An 18,523-nucleotide genomic window follows, 5' to 3' on the forward strand; every position below is an offset into this window, starting at 1 on the left:
TCCACGCACGCGATAGCCAAGCCGTAACAGCAACAGCTGGCCGCAGCATTTGTTTCACTGGATAATTAGCTGCAGAAGGGGGCCAGGAAAGAAAGAAAAAAAAGATCGTAAAAGCCCATATCACGTGGTGTAACGACTGCTACGTAGCGATAGTCACCTTTCCAACATAGGCTAAACGTTCCAACAATGCGTTGGCTTCTTCTCGTGGTGTTTGTCTTGGTGTTCATGCATTACGTGAGCCATGCGGGAGGTCAAGGGTTCCACTCCATGTTTGAGGAGGATGATTATGAAATATGCTTAACTGGTGAGCTTGCAGCTGAATTATACACATAGTGTGGACGAGAATTGTGAATTTCCGATAGGTTTCTGTTGTTGTTGTTTTCCGTTAGCGATATACGCCTCCAGTACCACCCATCGGAACAGCAACAAGCGTGCATGTTTCCAGCTCTCGTCACTACATCAGTGAAGTCTTGTATACAATTTTGTACTCGTAGGTAATTTGGTAAACTGTTGAATAATTATTTTAGACGCATAGAATACGAAATGTGTTTGCAGCATCAAAACCTATCATTCGATTGGACATCAACTTCTAAACCAATCATTCGACATGAACTTCTAACCCAACCATTCGACTTCAACTTCAAAATCATTATTCGACCTCAACTTCGACGTCATATCATTCATCATCATGATGATCTGGTGAATCTGGTGAATGATGACCGTGATGGACGTCATTAGACCTATGGTTCAGCGAAAGGCATCTGAGTCCATGTTGGAGTTATCCAATATCGTTATGGGGGATTAATTGTGTGTGCGTATGTGTGGTGTATCCTACCAAAAGTATTCGAACACCTACGGTCTCAAGGCTATCCGGACGTTCCAGTCCAGATATTCGCTTCATTTCATGATAAATGAATTTGCATGCCCCTCACGGCATTGTGTGGAGCGACTGCAAGCGCGAAAGGCATCCTGTGGAATATTAGCAGAGTTTCAGTTTGTGCCGATTATTGGATGTCACGCATCAAACAGTCCCTGCGTCCAGTTTCAAGTGAGTTACAAATTTCTTGGTGAACAATTGAGCGATGCAATTTGTAAGACGACTGGCGCTGAAACTGTCACACAGTGGCCGACACACACGGCCTTGACAAGATGATCCCTCCCAGGACGGTGCCTCGGAAACGATGGTCGACGTTAGCGATGCAGACAGAGAACTTCACGGAATCCAGTGGGACGTCACTGAGCACTATGCATCTGTTTTCTGCAATCACGGTTCTGTTAGAAGCCCCTCATCCCACCCCGCAAGACCGCCGTCGCGTCTCATGGTTGCAAGAAACGCCTTGTTTGGTCGCTAGAGCAATGGTTGTCTGACCGTTGGAGCTTTGTTCACGATTTTTCAGACAGATGAGCATATCTGAACTTTGCATAATGTTGGGGTCGAACCTACTGGGGTGCATCGCTTCAAGCGTGAAGTTTGGGGGGGGGGGGCTGCTTCTCACGGCACGGCTTGGGACTGTTGGTGGTTCTGGACAAAACAATGAAGGCTGAAGGCTATCTTCAAATTCTGGGCAACGCGAAACTGCAGCACTGCGTTGTTCTCGTGGCATGGTAGCTTGCCGATGTATACATCGGCAAGCTACCATGCCACGAGAACAACGCTCTATATCAGAGAGCTCGTGTTGGATAGCTTTGATGATATGGGCATTCGTCACTTAAACTGACCGGTCCAGCAGAGCACTGACCTCAACGCAATCGAGCACCAGCGGGGTGAAATGAATCATAGGCTGCGAGCAATGAAAATTCCCCCGGGACACAGGACTGAGCTAGCAGCGTTTTGCCAGAGGAATGGAGCAAGATGGCAGTGCATGTTGACAGGGAGCCAGTGCTGGTCGAAGACTGCGTATCGTCATGAAATGCCAAATCATTTAGTAGACATTATTAGCTATTTTGAAAAGGAAGGTGTGTCACGTGAGGCAGGTGTTTCTGAGAGATACTTTGAGAGAACAGAGTGTTGCGGAATGTGCACGTGCAGCAGGTTGCAAATCTGTGATGGGGAAACAGTATAGCTCGGTTATATTAGAATCAGTCATATTAGAAAATCATGAACCTGTATCAGCCACCCGGCTTTGTCCCGCTAATTCGCTCGGTTATCTGTTAATTTATATTTCTTCGACGGTATAGCTTAGCCGACGGAAGTGCTGATTATTTCTTTTTACATCTTTTCTATGTATTTTAACCAAATTTTATCCCATATTTTCCCTATCATTAAAATCATCTTTTAAGGATATTACTTACCAAATAACATTATTATTATCTATAGCTTAGGATAGATTATTAGGGTCTATCTTTTATGATTGTTCACTTCCCAGTGCTCCCTCATAAGGAAAAAGAGAGAAAGAAAAGAAAAAAGAACAGGTGTACCTCTCCAGAATGTGTATGTGTATACAGGGTGTCTCAGTTAAAGCCTCGGGCTAAATAATTCGCGAACCGGTGCACCTATCGAAGGACTTTCTTTTTTACAAGTATCTGTCCAAGTTCAATACCGGCGCTCATTATTTAAATAAAAATTCAAATGAGTTTCTTAAAAAAAAAAAACTGACTTCTAAAGCAGTGCACCACCGCATTAAAATGGGTACTACTCCGCTTTGGGACCTTCTAGCTAGTTCAATTAGCAAAATTAGCTTAATTAATGTGTGACGCGTATGCAAACGGCCTGAATCTGTGGCAAGTCTGTGTGTGTGTATTCCAAGTAGTTTGATAATTTTCTGAAGTTAAACCTGTTTTTAGAAATTTAATGAGACTTTCTCACAGGGCACCCTGTATATTTACACGTAAGGTGAGTCACCCTGTATTTGTGTGGCACGTGCCGCTGGGTAGGACCGCGGATTATTTCGACCAGCTGAATCTCTTTAACGTGCGCTAAAAATTTCCGACATACGTTACCAAAACAACGCCTGTGTTGATGTTCTTAATTTGTTTTGCTTATCGAATACTGAACACAATGAACAGCAATGAACGTGGCGTATTGGTCCTCTCGGTACAGAAAGTCTGCCAAGGAGACCAGCGGTGACAAGACATAGCTTGTCTCAACGTGAAGCAAAAAGCCTCTGGTGCGGAGCTGTCGATATTTCGTACACAGACTGTCCTTCCGCAGTACTTTTCATCTACAGTCTCTTTTCTAAATAGCGGTTGGAATAGTGGAGAAGTCCATTCATTTTCGCCTGCATTGCCTGCACCTCCTGAACTAGTTCAAGGAGTGCAACCCTCTCGCATTCTTTTTGCGTTATTAAAGAACTGGTGCAGCACATTTCTTTTGAACAGAATGGACCTTTCCAAACTTACGCTTCTGCTTTAAAATAGGTTTTTTCAGTCTTACTCTTCAAATTGTGCAGTTTAGTACAAAATGCGACTTAATTTATTACTCTTAACTTATTCTTTAATACCCCCCTTCAAAGATCCGATGCGCACTGTGAGCGGAGCGTGTAAGCACGAGATGTATTTCAAGATCGGAAAGTCTTCAGTCACGTATCAGGTAAGCATTACATAACAAGGGTTGTCAAAGACATTGTTAGAAAGCGTCCGTGGGTTGACAGAAAATACAGTAACGTTCGCTACCAGTATGGTACCAACTATTTGGCGGTAGCTCTTAGGGAAGGAATGTAACGGCGGAACAGAAATAGTTATTGTCACGTTTCCTGTTCCTGATGGCTGCGCAAGTCTGTAAAATTTGGCGATACCTATTCGAAATTTTGCGGGTCAGTGATGATCAAAGAATTGTATGCAAGTTCTTTTCGGCGTTTAGTATTGTTCAGCACCATAGTCAGCAACTCACATAATACACTAACTAATTACCGATTTGATAATCATTACATAAATCTTATCATTTCATTAATCTAGAACACATCACAATCTTGAAACTCGTATGTGGAGCTGGTGGCCAGCTGACCTGCATGCACTTTTTACTTCTTCTTTTAGTTAACCGAAATGCGTGGTCCCACTCACTTGTTCTGATTAAAGCTATTACTTAGACCCCCTTTCAGTCCTTCTGTTCTTCACATCGGTTATTCGAAAATCGTTCTGTAAGGGGGTGAATGTCATAAGCCCTCGACAGCAAATTTAGTGTAGCCTGCAGGTTCTCGATTTCTCCACAAGAGCTCCAATAAATGATTTTCGGGCACATCAGTCTGACGTCTCACATGATGCTGATTACTGTGATTGACATTATCGTCACAATATGAAGCATTATATGAGACACAGCAACATTTGGGCAGCTTGGTACATATACTATTGTGAGGATGGTGACACTGGAACAAATAAGGAGGAGGGAAGGTGATTACACAGCCGCGTACGTGGAAGGACTGTATTATGTAATTTTCCTTCATTTCTGCGTGATGTTAAGTAAAACAAGGTTGAAAGTTGAGGTCGTCCCTGCGCTTGTCCTTTGTTCCATGACACCGCTATAACAGTAATATTATATGAGACGCCCAGATGGGTGTCGCGAAAAATAGATCCTCTGGAGACATAGGTCGTCTTCGTTTCCTTATTTGCAGATATGTTGTTCGTTTCATCGGCAGTTATGCAGTACTTGTACCGGCAGATCTGGAGAGCTCCTTAACATTACTTGAGAGGAAGTCATTGGGAACACTCGACGGTAGTAATGTCGGGTATTCCTTTTGTAAAAGCGGTTCCTACGTCAGCATTCTTAACGAAATGAGGCCCTGGTGACATCCCTGTCTCTTCAGAGCGCTTCAGTCAATTCCAGTTCACTTGCTGCTTTTGGTGACCATTTTACGTGTTTCTTTTAATTCACTCCTAATCTACAGAAAAAAGACAACACCAGCCTCTTTTGGGCCAACGACAACTACACGGTAAGCAAAGCATCGTGGAAAAGCATGCAATTGAAACCTTTGGTGGAACTCCCAGACAAACTTGCTGTTCATCTGGAGAGAAACAGCCCCTTACTGTTTTTGTTGTGTGGTATTGTATGTCTGGTAAATTTTCTCTTCCCTTTAAAAATCGGACGTTTTCTCAATTGAGGTATAAGAAATGTCGTCTGTCATCTACTGCGTTTGGTTCCTCAGCCTAAGGGAAGCGTTGCTTCTATCTACAGCGCACCTGCTCGTCTGCGCCGTTACGTTCAGTTCGTTCAGCTGTATGTGACTGCTCTTCGCAGGTCATACGGCGTCGGAAACGTATACGTATTGCATTGGATTGGATTGGGTTGTATAGACCAAGTAAACCTGGTAAATGACGGAAATGACATCAAATTGCCTTCTTGTCGAGTAGAGTCACTAAACTATGCGGCTCTCTGGAATCAAGTCCAACATACAACTGCTGTACACTGAGCATGGTAGTTTTGTGACTTGTTTAGTGGGTAGTTTAGTTAATAAAACTGCCCACTAAACTAGTCGCTAAACTACCATATTCAGTGTACAGCAGTTGTTACAGCAGTACAGCAAATGAAATTAACCTTCCTGACCTGAACCTAAACCTGAAGTCAAACAGTTGTTGGGGCATGTATTTTGTTGGTGAGCCCTCGGTTAGTGGAACGCCCCAAAGTAGTAGGTTTTCGGATAAATCTAAAACTCGAAACCCTATTTATATAACTCAAACCACCACTCTACAAATGTTCCAGCATTACTGAGACTTCGCTAACAATACGCAGGCAGGAAACGTTTGAGGAACTAGAAGGTCGCGTGGAACGTGATGAAAATATACAGGGTGATAATGGTGATGATTTGATGTTTAGTGGCGCAAGAACAGCAAATATACAGGCTGTTTTTGTTTGTTTTTTATAGAATGGATACAGATAAGCTATGAAAGCAGATGCAGTTATTGCAGGTTGCTTATAATGTCAAGCTAACGTTCATTGCATGAGAGCAACTACTAATTATCTACAACTCATGGTAAAATTTTGAATTAGAGGCCATGACTTGCGAAAGTGGCATCTGTGCTGCTCTTGTAGTTTTTTAACAAAGTCAGTATCTACTAAAAACAACAATAAGAAAAAACTGCATATGGGATAGAAAATGTGCAAATAATTTATTACCCTCTTTGAAGTAGGTCACCCGCCTTTACGTACGTCATGCAATATATATATATATATATATAGTTGAAATAAATGGGAGACAGAAGACGAAAGTAGGGGAAGTAACAAAAAAAGAGGTTTATTAAAACTTAAAAGTCATAAAAGTTAGGGAGGATGTCTACGTTACGGCGGAAGCTCCGCCTTCTTCGGGACAAAAGAGCTAAATGTGGCCACGAGGCTGATAAGGGGCTTGAGAATGACGTGGTAGGTTGGGGGAAATTCCCGCCACCTGGCGGTTGTCAATTGGGGAAATTCCAGAGCGTTTCTGTGTCAGGTCCAGGAGTGGGGTCATCGTCCTTGTGGGTCAGTGGGGACCTTGATCTGGCTGAAACGAGAAAAGGCAACAGGGTCTTATCTAGGTTGTTAGACTTCTTATTGTTGACAGCATGCCAGGGTCCTCGTTAATGGCCGATCGGAATTTGTAAATTAGGTAAGATTCCCGTTGTTCCCGGGAGCGGTCGGAGGTAAAGTTCGACTGGAGAATAAAAACTTTACCTCCGACCGCTCCCGGGAACAACGGGAATCTTACCTAATTTACAAATTCCGATCGGCCATTAACGAGGACCCTGGCATGCTGTCAACAATAAGAAGTCTAACAACCTAGATAAGACCCTGTTGCCTTTTCTCGTTTCAGCCAGATCAAGGTCCCCACTGACCCACAAGGACGATGACCCCACTCCTGGACCTGACACAGAAAGGCTCTGGAATTTCCCCAATTGACAACCGCCAGGTGGCGGGAATTTCCCCCAACCTACCACGTCATTCTCAAGCCCCTTATCAGCCTCGTGGCCACATTTAGCTCTTTTGTCCCGAAGAAGGCGGAGCTTCCGCCGTAACGTAGACATCCTCCCTAACTTTTATGACTTTTAAGTTTTAATAAACCTCTTTTTTTGTTACTTCCCCTACTTTCGTCTTCTGTCTCCCATTTATTTCAACTATAATTACGTAGCCGTCCGATCCAACTCCAACTTTTCAAGATATATATATATGCCAGTGACTCATGTCGTTTGGCATGTCCTCTCAGTCTTGATCAAACTTCCCTGTCCTGTTCTTCTTATCCTGGTGCCTGCGTATAATGCAGGCTAACTGGCATACAAATCAGCGTGATCGTAATAGATTATGCAATTTGAAATTTAGTGGCACAAGAATAACAGAGATTAGTTTGAGCGTGCTCATACAAAAGCTCGAAAGCAAAGCAATGCAGTTTTCATAATTTGTGTTGCGTGTGCCCACGCTCAGGCTTCTTTTCCTATCAGATTGTGTTGACATTTGATCCTTGTCCGTTGTTGTCTTGCATAGGAAACTTTCCTAGATTTTTATGACCAGTGTAACGAGGAGGAAGCGTACGGCGACTGCGCCGAAGAGAACGAGGTGAGCGATGCTAGCGCTATTTCGAACCGGTGGATAAAAGAAAATTTAACGCATTGCACTTGCAAGACACCCTATTTAAAATTCCATCAGGAGTTCATGGTGGCCCATTAAACACACCTTATTGTCCATAAGAAGGGTCTTGTGATCCACCAAAAGATGCTATGGTGTTGTGGTGGTGCGCAAAATGTGTTTGTATAAGGATCGTTGCAATATTGTTAGGGGGCCCTTCTAAATGACAAATACAGAAATTGTCAGTTGTGTGTTGTGGTTCTTAGTCTGTATAAACTTCATGCCGTTTAATGTTGAAGTTAGGCGTACGTTTAACTAATATTGCATCCGGAAGTCGAAGATGCAGAGCACAAATGCACGAGTAGAAAGTAAACAAGTCTCCCAATAACCAGTGCAGTGCAAATGGAAATCAGATTAGCTACATGCATGACGATGGTATTAGTGTTTCACCGCAGGAACTGTGAAACCCTTTACCTAAGTGCATGTGGGTTAATATATGAGTGGGATGGCGATGAAGGAGATGAGACATACATACACACACGCACGTATGACTTATAGCTTCGAAATTCCAATTCACTAGTTGCGCGTTCATGAGTCTCGCGTTTCTGAATTTCAGTGGGTAGCATATGTTATACTTTATTCGATTTTGATACCTATTCTATCTTCGTTTAGCTTGGAATAACTTCTAATTAATTAAATTCAGTAAGGAAATGACCCACCTTGCTCACCTTCCAGACTAAAATACGGCCCCTGTTATACTCGCACTGATATGAAACGGGTATGTTTTGCAGTTTAAAGGATTCATCAACTGCATGAGTGACAAGATTTTAACACTGGTGAGTCATTCCTTTAGATACGTTGCATCACGATAACCTTCAGCTTTCTGCGGTCACATAATTTACAGAAACACTAGAAAACAACTGTTGTTGAAGTTTATAACTCTACTAAATTGGTGGCGCTGTAGAACACTATGACGTGATTTGTTTACAAACAGGGAGAGGTCTATTGTGCGTTGACGGCGCCATCCTCTCGATGTATACACTAGCCGTAACTCGTAATTATATTGCAACTGAGTTTACAGGACAAGTTTACACCAGGAAAAGCTAGACTCAGCAGGCACGAAGGGCTGCGCTACAAACGCGTGTTTGCAGACACGCAGTGTTCATTGCTATAGTTATTTCTCGAATTTGAACGTCACGTTGTTGGGTGAACGACGTATATACAATCATTATACTGCGTTAAGCGTGCGTATTGTAAGAAAAACAAGAATTGTACCGCAGTGTGTATGTGTTGAAAGCCGACATAGCCGTTGGCGTGTACGGGAAATGGCGCCTTATATTTTGCATATCCCTTTCCCCAGTTCTAAGTGCAATTAGTATACCATGCACCCTTACTGAAAATCCTGTCACTCGCATTCAAAACATTCTCAGAGACGTTTTGGAAAGACGACTGCGAGGCAAAATCTGCATGCACATGTGCAGGGTGTCGAACCGAAACGTTTTTCGTTCCGGGTTTCGTTCCGGTCCTATCATAAACGGTCCGGTACCGGTTCTGCTCCGAAAAAAAAAAGAATAACGGTTCATACCGGTTTTAACCGCTTCCGCTTCTGGTGGGCATATTCATTCCCAGAAAAAAAAATCAATGTAGCAAAATGTAAACCCGTTTATTCCGCATACATTGTTTTTAATATTAACAGGCAGCTGTGAAATTGGTAGCTCCTGGTTCCTGTGGGTGACTGTCTGCTCAAATATAGGCTTTCTCCTTGCTTGAAGCGCACGATACAGACGGACTTGTTTGTCGTGATGTCATACGTAAAGTACTTTCTTGCTGGATTGGTGCGATCGCGTCCCATCCGAATGTTTGTTGCTGCATCCTAGCCAGCAAGCACCACCGCACGAGTACGACGCAAACACCTTCACTCACAAACGCGCTCGACGGATCCGTTTTCTTTTCTTCGTGTCCTGTCCGCAAAAAAGGCTCCACTTCGCACGCGCTTGCCCTCGCGGATATGTAAATCTATTCAAATTCGCTGCTTTCAAACAAGGGACGCGTTGCGCGACATTACCGATAGAGAAGCCGTTACGTAGCCCCCTTGGGTCGCTGTTTAGATGAGGAGAGTTTGGGCGGAAGAAATTAAAACGAACACTACGGCACATTGGTAGAGTCACAACAGGTCACATGTACCTCTAAGTCTATGTGCGCGAACGATAAAACGTTACGAACGGAGCCTAAGGGTAATAGTATACAGACATACATTCCACCGCAACCGTAACCCTCCTAAAGTATCCATGACTTCAGAACACACGACGTCAGTTTCATTCGCTTATTCGTAGTCCAAACCGGCGAAGTTTTTCTTTGACCGAAAACCGTTAAATACATTTTTCGGTTTCCCACCTGAGCGAAAAAAAAAAAAAAAAACGTATCCGGTTTCGATTCCGTTCCGGTTCGCACTAAAATAGCGTATTTTTCGGTTCTGGTTTTCGGTTCGCTCCGACATCCTGCACATGGGTGTTCAACGCGATAGTACCCTCAGAAGGCTGTTGGGGAATTCCAACACCTACCACTGCCAAATGGAAGTAGCCGACTGTTCGCTGTACGTCTAGCCGACCCGACGTTCTCTTCCGTTTTTTATATTTTTTTACTCATCCGTTCCTTATCTTTTGTCACCCCCGTGTGTCAACCAGGCGGATGAACACGAAATTGACAGCCGGATAGCTGATCCAAAGAGCGCATTGGTGCAATGCTCCGCGGAAGAAATATGTAAACCGAAACCAATTAATTACTCGGAAAGACTAGTGTCGACTAGGTTTTTTCTTGCAATATTTTTCGCTGAAGGTCGCGATGCGTAAAAGAGGTTTCGTACGCGTGCGAAGTAAAATTTACAATATAGGATGTTTATTTAATTAGTCGGAGTATGCAAATGAGCCGCTCACTACTCAGTTCATAGCCGATGTCCCAAGGATCTTTACGAAAAAGAAATTTCTTCGATGGCGCCACCTGTTCGCGAATAATTCAGCCGGGGTATTTCGGTGGGACACCCGGTAGAATGCAGTGATCTAGTCGATTCACATTAGAACCCATTGCATTGCTTCCGCACTTCCGCTGCCTTGCAAGTGTTACTTGCATTTTTTAGAAGGGTTGACACTCGTTTGAATGTTAATTAATTAATAATTGGAGGTTTACGTCGCGAGACTACTGAGATCATGAGCGACGCCAAAGCGTTGGGTCGGTGGATTGCTTTTGCCCACCTGAGGGCGTACGATGAAAGCTCATCACACGGCACCCGCGCACTTAACATGCCTCGCGGAAGACGGCGTGTCTCAGAATGTTGTACCCTACCACCAAATTGCTGGTGTCCTCGGCCGGGATCAAACCCGCGATCTTGGGATCAGGAGGCGAACACGCTACCACCGAGGCCCGTCCGTTTGAATGTAACGCAAGCGACAGCGGATTCCAAGCGAAAGCATTCAATACTCTTGAGCATGATATCTGTGGAAATGTTGTTTGCTTCATGACAAAGGCCAAAATGAAAATTGTTTTGTATGTTCGATCTGGAACGCGTAAATACAGCCTTTTATATCCTCCTTATAGAGGGTGTCCCAGAAAACGTGTCATTGAATTATAATAAAAAAAAACTACACCACATAGAGTCATGCGGTCAACGGCATTTGCTCTGACTGGGTTTTTGCCACCTCCTGATGTGAATGCCGTGTAACGTAAGTTTCATTATGTAAATTTTTGCGAGCTTAAGTCGGAAATTTGCCAAGTACAGGTCACTTTTTTACCCCACCAATGTGGAGAGCATGTCTAATTTACTCAAATTAATGATAATTGACAGGGATATTCAGGAGCTACCCCATCGGAAAAAAATAGCCGAACATCATGCTGTACGGAGATCCCACAGGATAGCCCACGATGAATTTTTCAGCGCAATCTTTGGCAGTCCGACGAAAGGAGGTTGGAAACCCAGCCCACCCCGGCATCCCAGAAAGAGATAACACATACATGGCTTATCGCGTCCGACTTTCGCTGGGATAATTTTCCCTTTCCCAATTTTAGGAACTGCTACTTTTTCTACTATCACTCTGTGGGCTGGCTTTGGAACCTCCTTTCATCGAACTGTGAGCGGTTGCGCTCAAAAAGTCATCGCTCCGAAAAGCATGATGTTCGGCTGTTTTTTGTTTTTTTTTCGATGGGATAGCTCATGAATATCAGTGTCAATTATCATGAATTTGATATATCTCATATAGCTCATATTGGTGGGCTAAAAAAAGTGACCTTCAGTTGGCAAATTTCGGAGTTGAGTTCGCAAATATTTACATAATTAAACTTACGATACATGACATTGGCATCAGGAGGTGGCAAAATCCTGATAAGAACAAATGCCGAGGCAAATCTAGGTGGCGTAGTTTTTTTATTATAATTCAGTGACACGTATTCTGGGACACCCTGTATAGGAACTCCGTAAGTGCAGAGGGTGTCGTGAAAGCACCGTTGTACTGTCTTATTTTTCCAGCAAACCCTGTAAAAGTGAAGAAATCACGCCTTCCTACAGTTATCGCTTGTCGATACCGGCACACAAGTTCGCCGACGCGAGACTATTTTATCTCTTGTACGAGAAGCAACACTCTCCTTTTTTATCCCCACTGTTGGTGAAAGGCATTTTGACGGCAATGGAACCAGCCATATTTTATGCGGTTAGTTCTCGCAAGGACACATAGCTAAAGGGCATGCCATTAAACATCACTTCAAGTAAGAAGTCCCACCAGCTCCCGTGGCATAGTGGTTAGTATGATCGCTTTCCACGCCGAGACTGGGAGGTGAGACGGGTTCGAATCCTGTCATCGGCTGTGCTGTCTGAGGTTTTCCCTGGGCTTTCCGAAGACTTGCCAGACGAACGCCGCCACAGTTCCCCCTGAAGTCGGCCCCGGACGCATACTAACCCCCGCTGACCCCCCACTCCGTCTTGCTGTCCTCTCGTCATCTGTCCGCATCTGTACGCCGCTCATAGCCACAGTTGCTTCGCGGCGCTAACACGGAATTTTAAAAATGTAAAAAGTCTCAGTAGTTCGTCGCAGTAAAAGTGGTAAATCGCAAAATAAGTAAAAAGAATAGGACAACACACGTAGAACATACAATTAAAAAAAGCGACTTCCTTTTGGATTAATTTGCTTGATTTTCTTAATATAGCTAACCCGGCAGTGGCTATGGAGGTGGCGGGTAGAGTGTACATATCCACGGCCAACCTAGCTAGCAGCATGAGTCGCAGCGTAAAAATTGCGATGGCGATAGACACACAGAGTAAAAATTAGTCTATTCTAACACATACATAGAGTATGCCAGCAAGAGCATGTCCAGGAAGTTGGTAAAGTGATCGCACATTCCCTGTTTACAAAATAAAGGCCCCAGTACAACCAGAAGCAGTAGATATCTTCACGAAATAAGAACGATTTCATCGGCTGCAGGCGTGGAAGATGAAGATAAACAAGATAATAAGATCCGAATGTGGTCACGATACCGGTACCGAAAACACTATCAGCCAATCGCCCTGCTTCATTGAAGCGTGTGACATCAAATCGCTAAGTTTCTATTTGATAACTTCATCGTATCGTTTTCGTAGCGATGTACTGAAACTCGCTAATAGTGAGTTTTAGTATATCGTACGCTGTCGTCATTGCGTACGTAAGGGATAGCGTAGTAGTTCCGCGCAATGCGCAACGCTCTGTTTACGTTTTGCGCGTGCGCAGAACCACCATCGCTATCCCTTACGCACGCAAAGGCGATAGCGTACGATATACTAAAACTCACTAATAAGTCGGCAATCAGTCGCCAATGGGGAAAGCCCCACTTATCTCCCTCGTCCATCTGTCGCTCATGTTCTCGATGTGGAAGCTGTCATCGACCGGCAAAATGTATACTGTATACCTATAAGTTTCATCCCTGAAGCGGTGACTATACCCCTTTAGGGAGCGATCTCAGTTCGTCAGTTCAGTCAGATCTCAGCGCGTTCAGCAATCTTCTTATAAGCGACGAGATTTGCATTACCATGAAATCACCATTGCGCAACCGCGTCAACATTCACCCTCCGTACTGCAAAATGACTTGTTTCTACATGGTAATCGAAGGGGATTGCTCGCACGTTGTAGGCGCGTTTGAAGCAGTTACGAGACCGCGCATCCAGTGGGAAAATAGGCAGTTACTTGAGTACGCCTCCAGTTTTGCAAACTTTTCCATTTTATAGACCATTTCGCAAATACTAAACAACGTTCCAATGACTCGTATAGGGGTCTCATACTCATCACGGCAGTAGGTGTTCAGTATACATGGAACATATGATGATGGTGGACTTCACCTCACCGCTTCAGTACTGCAAATGAAGCCTTCTTCACTTTAGAACCTAAATGGCACCTCGAAGGTCCCAATATTCACCCAAAGAAACTACATTAAAAGCTTCGCTGTGACAAAGGCAACGCGCCAATAGCGTACGAATGTAAAGCGCTGTCAGCGGGTGTAGCACGCGCGTTTTGAGGTTCCTAATACATGACCTCTATGGAAACATGATAGGTGAAGGCTACTTTACGTTTTGTCCCGAACGCTTTGGCGTGAGTACTCGGGCGAGCGCCCATATGTGTACCATCAGGACAACGCTGCATGCCACAGAGCTTATGTCGTTGAGGATTGATTTTTTTAAGATGTGCATCCTACATTTAAACTGGCCTGTCCAGAGCACAACCCTCAAGACAATGAGCACCCGTGGGATGAACTCTATCGTAGGGCGTGAGCAATGAACATCCGCCTCAGAAACAGGGCCAAATTAGGAGCCACAATTTGAGAGAAATGTGGCAAGACATGAAGGGAAGTTTATGAAGAGATAGTGGACAGCATTCCCTGAAGAGCGGGTGCTGAATGACAGCCAAAGGATTTAGCACACGTTCTTAGTTATTTTGAAAACACAGGCTTTTTGAATATATTTCGATGAAGGTGCCTCAGACATCATCTAGCGTGCCACAGCGACAGACAAATGGTTCTTGATGAGCTAGCACAAGCACAACATCCTGGGATAAGGGAAGTTCTGCAATATCATCATCTAGTTCTTCCCTTGAGAGCACTTCTCCGTAACATACAAAAACATTCTTTAGAGGTTGCAAACAGAATCTGAGTTGTATAGAGGGTTGTCCAGGTCAAGTAGTGTCCAATTTAGCCCGTTCCCAGATAGTCCGCGTCTTTCTTGCTCCGCCAGAGCGCGCACGCTTCTACGTTACGCGATCCGTGTCCACCTGCGCGACCCCTTCCCCATGCAAAGGCACGCATACAAGCACATCAACGTTCTCGCAAATAATTATCTTATTATATTCCAAACGAAGGTTTCGTGTTTCCCAATGCTTCCCAATTCGCTAAAGAGTGTAATGGCAGAGTTCGGGGACTAGTGTAGAGAATGGCCCTTTGTTCAAAAGCTCGCTTAGGGCGAACCGAACCGAGAACCCAATTCGCTCATATGAACGGTTCAGAGCTCTCTCAAATGCGGGCAGACTAGGTCCACTTCGGAGTCAGTTCGGATCAGTTTGGGTTGGTTCGCTAGGATAACCCATGTAAACACCTCGGTGTGCACCTAGTTCCTTCCAGTGGGTGGCGCTCTACAGATTTCCATGCGCATTGCATCATGGGAAGTAAAATTCTGTCTATTTATCTATAGTTGCATAATATTTTTGTTATCACAGAAAACTTGTACTACTAAAACAAATACTACATCAGCCATGAGGTTAAAATAAATAAGTACTATGCTACAATGACTTTCTTTCCATAATTCAAATGCTTCTGTTTCTGCATCAAGGCTTTCAAACAAAATAGTGGTTGCGACATAACACAGTCGTTTCTGCATAGTGGTGACAACTACATTCCTTTTCAATATCTGTTCTTTCAAGGCATTAGCTACTGAAAGCTACTCAGGGCTGACTGAATACCAGTCAGGAACATCAGTGAAGGCAAATGTAAACAATTTCGAAAATCGTGAGACATGTAATTCTGAAGGGAAGTAATTAGTTACTTAGTAGTTCTTCAACTATAGTTTCAGTGACAGTTACTCTTTGAGAAAGAGCAATTTGTAACAGTTGCTATACAGTGTGTGTCATGTAAGACAGACCAGAATTTTTATAAATAACGCTATGAGAGCAGCATAGATGTTTTTCGAGTTGAGTTCTACGACTAGGCGGATATCCTCTGGAAGAGAGTATCTAACTACCGGATGACTGATTACCTGAAATTCATTAGTTCAATTTTTAATAAGGCAATTTCGGGGCAAAAGCGAGATAGCAGATTGAGAGACTATCCTCGTTGAACACCATTCCATGTTTAAAAAATCCTGAAACACCCACGGGCTCTAAAATTTCAATCTCCGAATTTTGGTATGCAAATAAGCCAAAACTGAAAAAGCGCGCCTGAGGAGCGCCCTACCCACGCCGACTGAGGCTTATCAGGGCCGGATAGTGGTTTATCTGGCCAGCTGAGCGGCACCTACTCCAGTTATCTCCCCACATCCAGATGACGTGGCTCTCTGACGAGAAATGAGCATACTCCCCGCGTTCCCGGTCACCACAGTATCGGTTTCACCTCATTTCCATATCAAAATTCGGGGATGGATATTTTAACGCACGTGCGGGATTCAGGACTTTTTAAACGTGACATGGCTTGGAACTACGATAGTCTCTCAATATGCCATCTCGCTTTTGCCCGAAATTCCTTGATTGATAAGTTAGTTAATGAGTTTTAGGTAATTAGTCACCTTGTAGTTGCACACTTTCTTCGAGAGGATGTCTGCAAGGCCACAGAACACAACTGAAAAAAAAAATTATGTTGCTCTCATAGCTGTTTTACAAAAATTCTGATCAGTCTTACGTGATGCACTCTGTATACGTTCTCAGAAACAAGTTACTTGTATCTTGTAACTAAGCTACTTCCCAAGTATGTCGGGAACGTCGCACTCTTCTACCTCCTTCCCCCTCCTCATTTTCCAGGTTAACTACATTTTCCCACCTGCCAGGAGCGGTCCATGTAAGCGTAAGCGTTCTGATCCCAATTCCGGAGCGCTCTGACTCTGTGCACTTTTAGCACGACCATGTAAATGGGGCCAGTGGCTATTCTAGTTTCCAAACTCTGTAGTTGCACTCTGTAGCGAATTAGGAATAGCGCAGTGGCTATTCTAGTTTCCAAACTCTGTAGTTGCACTCTGTAGCGAATTAGGAATAGCGCAGTGGCTATTCTAGTTTCCAAACTCTGTAGTTGCACTCTGTAGCGAATTAGGAAGCCTCTGAACATAAGCTCTTCGTTTGGAGTACCTGAACATAAGCTCTTCGTATCGGGGATGCGTGCGCGCTCTCGTGGAGGAGGAGGAGGAGGAGGAGGAGTGTCGTTGGGAGGAACCCGAGAGGTCTGCCGGCCTGATTAGGCGGGATGTTTCTCGGGAAGGGAAAGGTGGTGGACAGGAGGAGAGGAAAGGGTGAAGTGGAAGACCGAGCGGAATCCGCTCGGGGGAAGGATAGCTGCGTCCATGGGCCGACTTCAGGGGAACTGTGCCGGCATACGCCTATTACACATCTGAGGGAAACCCAGGAAAAACCCCAGACGGCACAGCCGGCCCGCGGATTCGAACCGCGGACCTCCCAGTCTCCAAGCGCTCGCGTTACCGCTGCGCCACCGGAGCTGGTCCGCGCTCTCGTGGTGACAGGAAGACGCGGGTTAACTGGGCACAGTTTTAATTGGACACTACTTTCACTGGACACTGATATAACTGAACACCCCTCTATACTACTGATCTGCATTCACTAAGTTGCAATATCAAAAAATTGGAAAAGAACAGAATTTACACTCAGAAACAGAAATTACTGTAAGCAAGTCAAAACTATACAACACATTATTAAAGATTGTCGTTCGTACAATAAGGTGCGCAAGAGGTAACCGTTATCATATATAGAGTGTTTGCTCTAACGTGTCCAGAAATTATTAAATTAAGCGAGGGATAAAAGAAAAGCAAGTGGTACTTTTCTGCTACTTGAGTAAGAAACAGCTACTGCTTCACTACTACCACCTGTTTCTTATTCAAGCAGCTGAAAAGTAGCGCTCGTTTCTCTTTTATCGCTCTCTTTAAATACAATTTCTGGACACGTTAGAGCAAACACCCTGTATATACAGCCATACATAGTCATGCACTTTGACTGAGGATGTGTACATAGCACCTTGGGCGTTTTCTCGTCGCTATAAGTAGCGGCCGCAACGAATTGTAAATAGTGTTGAGAGACGTTTAATGAATTTCTTCAAACAAGAAGTACCATTTGGGATGACTATGGAACCGGACTTCAAACCTGCGTATCGGGGCAAACACATAACCGATCTATTTTGCTCCTTGCTTGCAGGAGCGGTCTGAACTTCGCGACATTCTCAGGTCCTACGTAGTAAGTGACATAGAACCATAGCAACTACGTAGCGACTGACATAGTTCAGTATCGGAAACATTTTCATCAATGTCAACATGTAACAACGCCTACACACATTGTACATTGCAGGACTGCATGTTCGACATACTGCATGCTGAAACAGAACCGGACGAAGAGCAGCATAGAAACAACGGATCGGGGAGAGCAAGAAGACTGGTATAATAAAATATGAGTGCAAGACATAGACATATTCACATTAGTTTCCTCCTGTAGAGCCGACGAGCACCCGACAGCTCTACTGCTTGTCCTGTCTTTAAATTTCCACTGTGAATTAAAAAATGTTTTAATTTCGTATTATAAATCAACATCGCTGAAATGCTGGGTATGCAGAATGTAAATACTGTCAGTGAACTGGGGGAACCGCGCTTCCACGAATTTTTGACAGAAGCCGCAGAACTCCCGAAATTCAGTTTCTCCAAGAGCAGGTGACAGCATCGAGCGTTGGCGTCCACAGGGGTGGCATTCAATGTATTGCTCCGTAGACGAAAGCGTGCTGGGCGAACGCAATGCATCCTGGACAGGTCCTAGTCGCACGTCACAGCAAACGTCAAGGTACACGTGACCTTAAAGA

General features: G+C 44.2%; 1 protein-coding gene across 1 annotated transcript; it reads left to right on the forward strand.

The window, feature by feature from the left end:
- Positions 1-138: 138 nt before the first annotated feature.
- LOC135399320 (uncharacterized) lies at positions 139-18,136 on the forward strand. Its single transcript, XM_064631179.1, has 7 exons — positions 139-304; positions 3,453-3,529; positions 4,821-4,865; positions 7,385-7,456; positions 8,257-8,301; positions 17,872-17,910; positions 18,022-18,136. Exons 1-7 carry the CDS (start codon positions 187-189, stop codon positions 18,112-18,114), a joined length of 489 nt encoding a protein of 162 aa, XP_064487249.1. The 5' UTR covers positions 139-186; the 3' UTR covers positions 18,115-18,136.
- Positions 18,137-18,523: the final 387 nt, after the last annotated feature.

The sequence above is a fragment of the Ornithodoros turicata genome, chromosome 1, assembly GCF_037126465.1.
Source record: "Ornithodoros turicata isolate Travis chromosome 1, ASM3712646v1, whole genome shotgun sequence".
Taxonomy (NCBI): Eukaryota; Metazoa; Arthropoda; class Arachnida; order Ixodida; family Argasidae; genus Ornithodoros; species Ornithodoros turicata.

Excerpts from the sequence above, each read along its gene's own strand:
- LOC135399320 (XM_064631179.1), top strand. The coding sequence starts at position 187 with ATGCGTTGGCTTCTTCTCGTGGTGTTTGTCTTGGTGTTCATGCATTAC. Across the intron at positions 3,530-4,820 it reads AGTCTTCAGTCACGTATCAG|AAAAAAGACAACACCAGCCT; the intron begins GTAAGCATTACA and ends CCTAATCTACAG. Across the intron at positions 4,866-7,384 it reads GGGCCAACGACAACTACACG|GAAACTTTCCTAGATTTTTA; the intron begins GTAAGCAAAGCA and ends TGTCTTGCATAG.